An 11,018-nucleotide genomic window follows, 5' to 3' on the forward strand; every position below is an offset into this window, starting at 1 on the left:
GATAATGCTTAAGACATTGCTTTGGGGACATTGTCTGCCAGAAACTCTTTCCAATCAGACTGTTTCCTGATTAGGCTATTCTACTGGAAGTAGTGGTATAATTTTGACATATAAACACAGATTGTAGTATGCCACTCAGCATTCAGACAGATAACGTTCTGTAAATTGCTTAGTTTGTTAATATAGATATAGATTTAGGTTCTAGAGGCACCCTAAAAAAGGAATTTTGTAGCAAGTTCCAAATACTAAACATGAATATGACATAGTCAACTCTAACGGGAGTGAAATCTGGAATGGAGAAAGAACTGGCTCAGATCATGCAAAGTAAGTAGTCATTCATAGAATCTTCCCCTACCTCTATCTCATGTGGCCAGTGCACTCACAAGCTAAATGCAAGTATGATAATTTTGTTAGTATGGAAAAGAAGCCAGAAGGTGACATACTGTTAGAGCAGATGACTACCTCTTTTCCATTTACAAGAATTGAATAGAGGTTGTAGCTTTTTGTGGTTTTTTTTGGTTTTTTTTTTTTGAGTTTGTATCTTTGCAAAATAAAATGTGATTGAAGTTCAATATTTAAAAGGTAAGCACAGAATGAATAGTAAAATGATTTATAGGAATGTTTCTTCTTAATATCTTTTCCTGTTCTTATATCAGAAGAACTAGTCAAAATAATAATTTAGTATAATATTAACTAGGATCTTTTCTTCCAACCTGAAAGTATCACAAAATGTTATAAGTCTCTGAAATATTAACCAACAGTCTGAATTTGAAATCTGAGAATACAGTTTTCTAACTTGGTATGATAACAAGTGCATAACAGTTTCAATGTCATCTGTCATCTATGCTTCTTTTAAGATAGATACACAAGTAAGGACTGCAACTTGTACCAACTTAAAAACATTAGATTGCTTCTTTCTCATTGTGTTTTCCCATAATTTACTTTTTACACTGTTTGTTATATCATTAGTAATTTTAAGTAACTACGTATCGATAGTACCAGAAATATCTTGTAGTCAACAGATAAGCTCCTGAAGTTGAAAAAATATAGAATTCCCAGAATTGTTCAGCTAATTCACTTTTACAAGGACATAACAGACCAATATTCCCTCAGAGAATAACTCAATATCCAGGAGACAGTTGTGCTAGAATAGATTTATGTAGTGTACCACCATCATAAAGGACTGTTTTCAAAAAGAAAACAGCTGAGGCAAGTAAGCTGCCTTTATTTATAGGCTAAAATATATTTTTTCATTATACAAGCAGCATCTTTCAATTTATCAGAATATTTGTCTCACATTTACTATTTTAATAATTTCATATATTTACAAGTATTATTTACATGCATGGACTGCATTTATCAGATATCCAAGCAATTGTAAAATCAGTCTTTTGCTATGGTGAGCTATTCAAAGGAAGAGAGAAGAAAGAAAGAACAAAATCCACCTTTGATCAAAGGCTGAACTATGACAATAAGGAAATAAACTATTTTCCTTTTTCCTTAGCAGTATTTGTTGCTTTCACTTTCAAATTCTCCATATATCAGCAAATATAATTTCTTCATTCATACTCTAATTATCAGCAGGGTCTCATTACAGACAAAGTTAAAATGTGATAGTAGCACTTTTCATTGGTTTTGAATATATGGCATGAAAAGATGAGAGTGATAATGGGGTAAGAGAACCCGTATGAGTTCTGCTTTATAAGAACTGAGAAACTTAAAATGAGAAGTACTTGAGGAATTATTCCCGTATAACAGCACATCTCAGCAATCATGACAGAGTAGCAGAAGAATACAGAAAAGTGATCTTAAATTCGCTGAAAATTTTTCACTCTAAGATCTCATAGTAATTTTTACAACAGAACTCCAGACTAAAGAGAACAATTGTGCATCATATGAAAAGAAATCAGATGTAAGAATTTATGACAATTCAACTCAGTTTCAAGAAATTAGAAATCTTTCTGCAGTAAAATCAAGCATGGCACATTGTTTACACCAGCTAAGAACCAGAAGCACCAAGGATTTTTAGATTTTTTTTTTTTTTTCCGGTAGGGAGATAATAGGACAAATGCAATAGATTTCACAGGGATTTTGTACGGAAAGAAGGAGTAACGTGGCTCCCGGCCAAGATTCCCCTGCAGCCTGTGGTGACGACCATAGTGGAGCAGGCTGTCCCCTTGCAGTCCATGGAGGTCCACGGAGGAGCAGAGATCCACCTGCAGCCCGTAGAGGACCCCATGCCAGGGCAGGAGGATGCCTGAAGGAAGCTGTGGCTCATGGAGGGCTCACGCTGGGCCAGCCATTCAAAAGGGACTGCACTCAGTGGAAAAAATTACTCATGCCAGAGCAGTTCATGAAGGACTGTAGCCCATGGGAGGGACCCTATGATGGAGCAGGGGAGGAATGTCAGAAGCTCTTCCCCCAGCGAGGAAGCAGTGGTGTAAAGTGACAAGTGATGAATTGATCACAACACCCATTCCCTCTTCCCCACTGTGCTGGAGGGGAAGGAGGTAAAGGTAATGTTAAATCTGGGAAGAGGGAGGAGTTGGGGTAAGTTATCTTGTTCTCTTTCTCATTATCCTGCTTTGGTTTTAATACTAAAGAAATAGTTTTCCCCAAGTTGAGTCTGTTTTGCCAGTAATGGTAACTTCAGGGATCTCTCCCTGTTCTTATCTCAAACCTCTAGCCTTTTTTTCTTATATTATCTGTCCGTATTCCCTCATGGTGTGCGGGGAGTGAGAGAGAGAGAGACTGCATAGTTTTGTCCTGAGCGGGGCTAAACTACAACATTAGTAAAAATCTAAGTACTAGTTTTAAACAATTTTAACGTTATTGTTTTTGTCTTAACTAATATGATGCAAGATTATAAGAAAATATGGAAACAGATATTTGATATACAAAATAGGATTCATAATGTATTTATATAATAACACAAAACTTAGGAAGCTCTTTGAAATATAGAACCACAAGAAGAAACAGCATATAAGACAAGATAAACTTTAAAATATTTTCCTGTATTTCTGTGGTGGTTTAGCCCGGATCACCACACAGTTTCTTATTCACCCTCCCCCTACCCAGTGGGACAGGGGAGAGAAATTGGGAAGAAAGGAAAACTTGTGGGTTGAGATAAAAACAGTTTACTAAAAATACTAAAAACTACAAAGCTAACAGGATATAAGGATATTAATATATACAAAATATACAAAATGAACAGCGTACAATTTCTCACCACCCGATGTCCGAATGACCGACGCAGCCCGTCCTGAGCAGCGATCACAGGAACAACACCGAGCAGCAAGCAAAGGGGGGAGAGCAAGCTAGCAAGGTAGAGGGAACGATGCCAGCAAGCAAGAGAGAAGAAAAGAATGCCAAGGGTGCCCGAACGGATACCCGACAAGAATGTCCAAAAAGAAAAGGAATACCCCCTCCCATGGGCAACCCCCACTTATATACTGAGCATGACGTTTATGGCATGGAATACTCTCTTTGGCCAGTTTGGATCAATTATTCTGTCTGTCTTTCACCCAGCTTCCCGCATCTACACGTTAACGAGACTTTAACGAGACTTAGAAAGCCAGACAGTGTCCTTGGTCTCATTAACAACAACTCGTATCATCAGAATGTTTTTATCAACATTCTTCACACACGAAATCCAAAACACACCAGCTACTGAGAAGAAAATTAACTCCATCCCTGCTGAAACCAGGACAATTTCTTAGGCTGGTTTTGTGGAGAAAAGATATCTTAGTTATTTACTAGAACATTATTCGTAGGAAAGAAACATTATAAAAGAAAAATATTTCTTAAAAGTTCAAAATTATTTAATTTAATACCCTCTTAATATGTTTACTCCATTATTTAATAATTAAGTACTTGTTTTTCTTGCTTTTAAAATGTCTTGCATTTCACTCACTTTACTTTCTCTTCTTTCAGGGGCCCTCTCACCTCAAAGCATTGACATAGAGGTCTAGGCATTTCAGGTTATCTGAATCAGCAGGTCTCGGTAATAGCAGATCGCAATGCAACCAGCAAACAAATGGTCATAAATAATACATGAAGGTTCTCTTCTTTTATTGCTGTAGCCTGCAGTACATCTCTAGGCAATCCATCCATTTACCAACTAGAAAGTACATTTCAGTGGTCCCATATTAACCTGAAAAACAGAGAGCTCATCTGAGAAATTTTCAAGCTTCCTTCTAGACAGTAAGGCAACAAATTCTCCATTCACCATGAGAAATCAATCATGAATGTTTCCATACATGAAAGAAAAATAAATATTTCAGCTTTTATTAAAATATTGGGGATAGGAGAAAGGATAATAAAAAAATTAATTTTTAAAAAAGTATAATAAAAATAATAATTAAAATACTCATGGAATGATATAAAAATTGTTTTTCTATGAAGCACTTATTTAACAAAAATGACCCATATTTTCTAAATAGTCAACATCAAATGCTATGAATTTGTAATTAAATAGAGAAGACAGTCCTTATCTTGTCAAAAAATGATACAACAGATCAGCATAGTCAACTATAACATGAAGGATGAACTTTCATGCTATCTCAATGTTATCAGGTAACCAAATACTTTGGACTTTTCAGCATCTTGAGTTTGCCTACTTTTAAGTTTATATTAATGTCATAAATTTATAGTATTATAGAAAAGTACAGCTATTACGCACTGACACTCAAAGCTGGTTAACTAATTTAATGAGTAAAGGATAGAAATTATAGAAAATATGAAAGTACTTTTACAGCCCTCCTGATGCTTGGAACCTTGATTGTTACAGCACCAGATGAACCCTTCCTCATGGATCATGGTACACTGTGCAGAGTTCCTGTCCATGGTGAGGTTCACCAGTCTTAAGTTCACTAGTACTCTTAGAGGGTCTTACTCACAACATAGATTCATCAGTCATTGACAGGAGTCACTTTTACAATGTGGACTTAGCTTTGACTAGTCCCTTGGACAATATGTTCAAATACCCTCATCTTCATAAAACTTAGTTCCCAAATGAGTGCATATAATACTTCAGGTGGAGAAAACAATGCACTATGCATATAGTTATGATTGAATATACATTTGTAATGTGTTGACCTTGGCAGCTTCCAGTGACCCACTCAGTCACTCTCTCACTCGCCCTTCTCAATAGGACAGGGACGAAAGTAAAATGAAAAATCTCAAGATAAAGACCTGGAGATCACTTACCAATTACTGTCACAGGCAAGACAGAATTGGGTCAGGGAAAGTTAATTTAATTTATTGCCAATTAAAATATTTTTGGAAGGTAAGGAATAAAGATAAAACCTAGAACACCTTCTGTCAACTCCTGCTTTTTTTGCAAGCTCAACTTCACTTCTTTATTCCCCACTCGTCTACCTCTGCCTTATCCTGAGTGGTCCAGAGGGGAATCGCAAATGGCAAATCACAGTCAGTCCATAACAGTTCCTCTCTGCTATTCTTTCCTCCTCATGCTTTTCTCCTGTTTCAGTGTGTGTCTTCTCCATGGGCTGCAGTTCTTCAGGAAAAAAAAAAAAACTGCTCCTGTGTGGGGTCTTCCACGGTCCACCATTCCTTCTGGGGATATTCACATCCTCTGGCATGGTCTTTTCCACAGGCTTCAGGGAAATATCTGCTCCATTGTGGGCTCCTCCACAGGCTGCAGGGGAATCCCTGCTCTGGCACCTGGAGCACCTCCTCCTGCTCCTAGTATTCATAGGGTTGTTCCTTCCACTTTTTTTTTTTTAATTCACTCCTCACTGCCTGTGCATAATATTTTTTCCTTTCTTCAATGTTGTACCCAAGGTGCCATCATCTCAGCTGACACAGCTACGTCCCCTTTCAGGATTGTGTACCCCCTAAGCCTCCTTGTTAATGGGGCAGCATAAGAAGGAGAAACGTGCTGTAAGCACGTTCAGCAATAACTAAAACATCCATGTGTTATCAACATTGTTTTCAGAACAAATCCAAAACACAGCACTATCCAACATACCATGAAGAGAATTAACTCTGTATCCCAATCAAAACAAATACATCTGGCTTAGCATGTGTGGAGATATATCATTTCCACCTCACACCAGCTTGCATTTTCACAACCTTATATTTGGTGTCATCGGACACCATTTACAATGAGAGTAATGTCTTCAGCTCGTGTCATCCATTCAGTGTCTATCAGTGTCCAATATGCAGCTAAAAAGAGTATTTCAAAATGGATGTAATTTTGAATTGGTGTAGAGAGGTATCTACCTCCCCTCATTGCTAAAGGCTCCAATGGGCTTAATATCATCAGATACTAGGGTTTACAATTAAAAACATTTATGGACTAATCTGGGCCTTAAAGCCACAACAGGTGAGGCAGCCTGTCTAGCTTGTAGAAAAGTTGTTTTTTCCCTTGTATTGGGTTTGCATGACAAGATTTTGGAAGTAGGATGGCTACAGAGGTGTCTTCTGTGAGAAGCTACTAGAAGCTTCTCCTATGTCTGATAAAGTCAATGCCAGCTCGTTCCAAGACAGATCCAGTGATGGCCAAGGTCAAGCCAATCGGCAATGGTCATAGTGCCTCTGTGATAATATATTTAAGAAGGGGAAAAAAACTTCTGCAAAAACAGCAGGGGAGAGAGAAATGAGAATATGTGAGAGAAACAACTATGCAGACACCGAAGTCAGTGAAGAAGGAGTGGGAGAAGGAGCTCCAGATATCAGAGCAGAGATTCCCCTGCAGCCCCTTGTGAAGACCATAGTGAGTCACGTTGTCTCCCTGCGGCCCATGGAGGTTAATGGTAGATCAGAGATCCACCTGCAGCCTGTGGATGACATCACACTGGAGCAGGTGGATGCCTGAAGGAGACTGCGGCTCTGTGTTAAGGTCACACTGGAGCAGCTTCTGGAAGAATCTGTGGAGCCATGGAGAAAGGGACCCATGCTGGAGCAGGTTTTCTAGCAGGACTTGTGCCTTGTGGGGGACCCACACTGGAGCAGTTTGTGAAGAACTGTCTCCTGTGGGAAGGACTGATATTGGAGAAGTTATTGGAAGACTGTCTCTTGTGGGAGGGACCCCATGCTGGAGCACGGGAAGAGTGTGAGAACTCCTACCGTTGAGGAGGAAGGAGCAGCAGAAACGTGTAATGAACGGACCACAACCCCCATTCCCTGTCCCCCTGCATCACTGGGGGAAGGAGGTAGAGAAATCAGGAGTAAAGTTAAGCCCGGGAAGAAGCTATGGTTAGAGGGAAGGTGTTTTTAAGATTTGGTTTTATTTCTCTGCTTTCTCTGATTTGATTGCTAATAAAGTAAATTATTTTTTCCCGCATTTCAAGTCTGTTTTGCCTGTGACAGTAATTGGTGCATGATGTCTCCCTGTCCTTATCTTGACCCACGAGCCTTTCATTATGTTTTCATTTACCTGTCCAGTTGAGGAGGGGGAGTGATAGAGTACCTTTAGTGTCTAGTCAGGGTCAATCTACTTGTCAGAGACTGAAAAGGTTAATTAATGTCTCAACATCGCTAAATGATAGAGAGAACTGACAAACCACAATGCTAAAAAAACTTCAACAACTGTGAGGGAATGTCTAGACAAATATCCTGTTTTGTAGCTGAAGCAGCAACATATGCCTAGTAACTCCAAGAACTGCAAAATGGGGTATCTTGTTTTGTACCCTTCCCCCAGAATAGAGCCAAACCCTGTGCATGAGCTCAGGCCCTGGACGGTACTAAGCATGCACAGCACTGCCAAGTGACTGCACAATGGAGGCCAGCTCTGGGGGACGCAAAATGACTTTGTGGACACTGTCTTACTAGCAATCAGGTAACAACATGCTTCAGGTAACCGCACGGCTTACAAAGGACAAGCGGGCCTTGCATTTGCAGAGAGCTAACACATACCACCACAGAGACAGATCAACAGGATGCAGCAATCACAAGCTAAACCACAGGCAGGAAGCACCTGACCTACAAAGGACTACAAAAAGGGTCGCCGCATGAACCCTGGTGTGTGTGTGTGTGTGGACCCCCATCCCACTCAGACGGACCTTCGGGACGCCGATTCTCCGTGGGGGGCATCGTCATCCTTTTGAGGCACCCACCCCACCCACTCTGTACAACGGACTTTCAGGACGCTGACTCTCCGTGGTGGTATTTTCTCCCCTCTTTTTCTCTCTTCCTCTTTCTCTTTCTCTCCCCCCCCCTTACCCTTTGTGTGTGAATGAAATAAAGAACCAACATATGCGTATGACACCGTTGTGTCTTAATTCTGTAACCGAGAAATTCGTACCTCTCACGACCGGACCTTTATCGGTTCGTGACATTTAATTGGCGTAGTCGGCAGGATTCTCGGAGACAGAAGCGCATTGTGGCGAACGGAATCTGGGAATGAGTGAGACGCTCTGATACCTTCTTGTGAAATTTGTCGGTGTAAACCGAGGGGCATTCAGTTGCCAGCCTCTGACGAGGCAAATTGTTGTGAAACTTGTCGGTGTAAACCGAGGGGCATTCAGTTGCCAGCCTCTGACGAGGCAAATTGTTGTGAAACTTGTCGGTGTAAACCGAGGGGCATTCAGTTGCCAGCCTCTGACGAGGCAACTTGTTGAGAAATTTGTGTTGTGTTGTGGTAAGGTGTAGCCTCTTGAGGGTAACAACAAAGGGGAAATTGTGGAGTAAGGTGTAATTCCCCCTCAAGACGTTGTTCCCCTTTCAGTTGTGCATAATGAAAGAAACCGCTCATGATTCTGCCCCCTCATCTGAGGGAGAAATCGAGAAGTTGTTTACCTTTTTAGAAACACATCGTTTGCGCCCTTCAATTCAAGGGCAATTGTGGGCTAAAGACCATTGGTTTCAGCCTCAGAGTGTTGTTGACAGGATAACTGTCCTGCGAAAGGAGGCAAGGGCAAGACCTGGAAAGGGTAAAGGTTTAATTTGCGCCGTATTAGGGGCGAGCTTAGCAGCAGCAATCGAGGATCGTAGGCAGAGACTCAGTCAGGCTGATGCGGCCCTCGATGCTCTGCAGGTGGCTGTTCAGACTTTACAAAAACAACTTGAAGAGAATAGAGCTTTGTTGGAAAAGGAACGTCAACAGAATGTTTTGTTAAAAGAAGAGTTGCGGAATCGGTTATTGGAAGAGAAGGGTTGTCTGGTAGAAGCAGAGAAGGAAATAAGGCAGATATACCCGCAAAGGGACTTGGAAAGAGCTAAGGAGACTGTAGGGGAGTTTCCCCATGTGTGTCCCCTGGTCAAAACAGAGTATCTTTATGACAGTGCTGATGGTGAACCGCAGATTGTAACTAAGGAAACACCCTATTCTGCCACTGAATTGGCAAAATTAAAGAAGGAATACTCCAGGTCTCCGAAGGAGACAGAGACTGAATATGTGTGGAGGGTCTCCCTATCGGGGGGAGACGGAATAATGTTGTCGGAGAAGGAAGCAGAAGGATATTGGGGTCCGGGAGTATTCTTAACTACAGGAGATAACCGGGCACCCTGGACTTTAACACAGCAAGCGGCATATTGGGCAGGAGGTTTGAATCCCCTGGAGAGGGGAGATCCACTTGCCATTGCTGGGTCTGTGGATCACCTCGTAGAGAATGTTCAAAAGGCAGCTTGTTTACAAATGATGTATGATCGGGAACTGAAACCCCATGTGAGTTCGCCGATGATGTTGCCTGTAGACCCAGAAAGGATGACACCTTTAATTCGCGGACTCCCTGACTCACTTAAACCCATAGGTATTCAATTACAAGGGAGGATTCAAAATATCCCTGAGATAGACAGAATCACCTCCGCCTTGGAGATGGCAGTAACCCCCGATCGAACAAGAGATGGTAGGAAGGTGTGGACATGGGGGGAGGTGGCCCATGAGTTAATAAATTATGGGAGAAAATACGGCCCCGTAGGGGGTCCACAGCAGAAAACGGAATCGAAAGCTGTGAGAATGACAGAGATGTTCTCGCCGCAAAAGGTACTGCCAAACCAAAAGAGAAATTTACCTCAGCCTAATAATCAGAGACAAAAGCAAATTCTTAATCGGCAGGACTGGTGGCGATTAGGAATGAGTCTAGGAATTCCAAAGGACTTGATGGATGGCCTCCCCACCACCAAGTTAGAGTTGTTAGTGAAGGGATGGGGACATGAGAGACAAAGAGAGAAAAAGCCCCAACCTGCCGCGCCTCTCCCAAGCCCCACTGCACCACCTCTAATAGATTTTGAAAATGCAGAACCAGAAACTACCAAAGTGAAGGGACCGCAGGGAAACTAAGCTCTCCGCCCTCCGTGGGTGAGAGGGGGAGCGGAGTGTGGACGTTTTTGAGACAACTCACCCTAAATGAAAGAGGAGATTTATTAATTACTGTGGCTATTGGACCAAACCGACAAACTATTACCTTTTTGGTAGACACAGGTGCCCAAATATCTGCAATTAAACACGAAGATGCTGTACGGTGTGGAATCAAAGTCCCACATAAAAAAACAATGGTTCTGAATGCATTAGGTGAGCAGTGTCCAGTAACGATGACCACAATAATTTTGACATTGCCAGGATTAGATAACCCTGTTCGAACTCAGGTAGCCATAGGCGACTTTCCTATGAACCTTCTAGGCATTGATGTACTGAAAGGACACCGGTGGCAAGACTCTCAGGGCAATTTGTGGGCTTTTGGGGCTCCAACAACTGGCCCGAGAGTAGGACAAACACGACTATTACAGACAGTACCTACTCTTCCCCCGTCCAAATTAACAAATGTCAAACCATACCCGCTATCACTAGGGGCTCGAGAAGGTATCACTCCAGGGATTGAAGATCTGAAAGCCAGAGGAATATTGGTTTCGACACATTCCCCATTCAATTCCCCCGTATGGCCGGTACGTAAGCCTAACGGGAAATGGAGATTGACTGTGGACTATCGGCGGCTAAATGCCAACACTGGTCCACTGACAGCAGCTGTTCCTAACATTGCCGAACTGATAGCAACCATTCAAGAGCAAACACATAAGGTAATGGCAACTATAGATGTAAAAGATATGTTTTTTAT

The 11,018-nt window shown here is 41.6% G+C and overlaps 1 protein-coding gene across 1 annotated transcript; it reads left to right on the plus strand.

Annotated features, from left to right (window-relative positions):
• Positions 1 to 293: 293 nt before the first annotated feature.
• On the plus strand, positions 294 to 10,246 carry LOC147602349 (uncharacterized). Its single transcript, XM_086756893.1, has 3 exons — positions 294 to 324; positions 740 to 786; positions 8,756 to 10,246. The coding sequence occupies exons 1-3, from the start codon at positions 294 to 296 to the stop codon at positions 10,244 to 10,246; spliced, it is 1,569 nt and encodes a 522-aa protein (XP_086613019.1).
• The last annotated feature ends 772 nt before the right edge of the window (positions 10,247 to 11,018 follow it).

The sequence above is a fragment of the Chlamydotis macqueenii genome, chromosome 1 (genome assembly GCF_036417535.1).
Source record: "Chlamydotis macqueenii isolate bChlMac1 chromosome 1, bChlMac1.mat, whole genome shotgun sequence".
NCBI classification, from domain to species: domain Eukaryota; kingdom Metazoa; phylum Chordata; class Aves; order Otidiformes; family Otididae; genus Chlamydotis; species Chlamydotis macqueenii.

What these genes read in the sequence shown, in the direction of transcription:
- LOC147602349 (XM_086756893.1), top strand. Translation starts at nt 294, where the DNA reads ATGGAGAAAGAACTGGCTCAGATCATGCAAA. An exon ending in ACTGGCTCAGATCATGCAAA is followed by an intron (nt 325 to 739) that starts GTAAGTAGTCAT and finishes AAATGTTATAAG; the next exon opens with TCTCTGAAATATTAACCAAC. An exon ending in ATTTGAAATCTGAGAATACA is followed by an intron (nt 787 to 8,755) that starts GTTTTCTAACTT and finishes GAAATCGAGAAG; the next exon opens with TTGTTTACCTTTTTAGAAAC.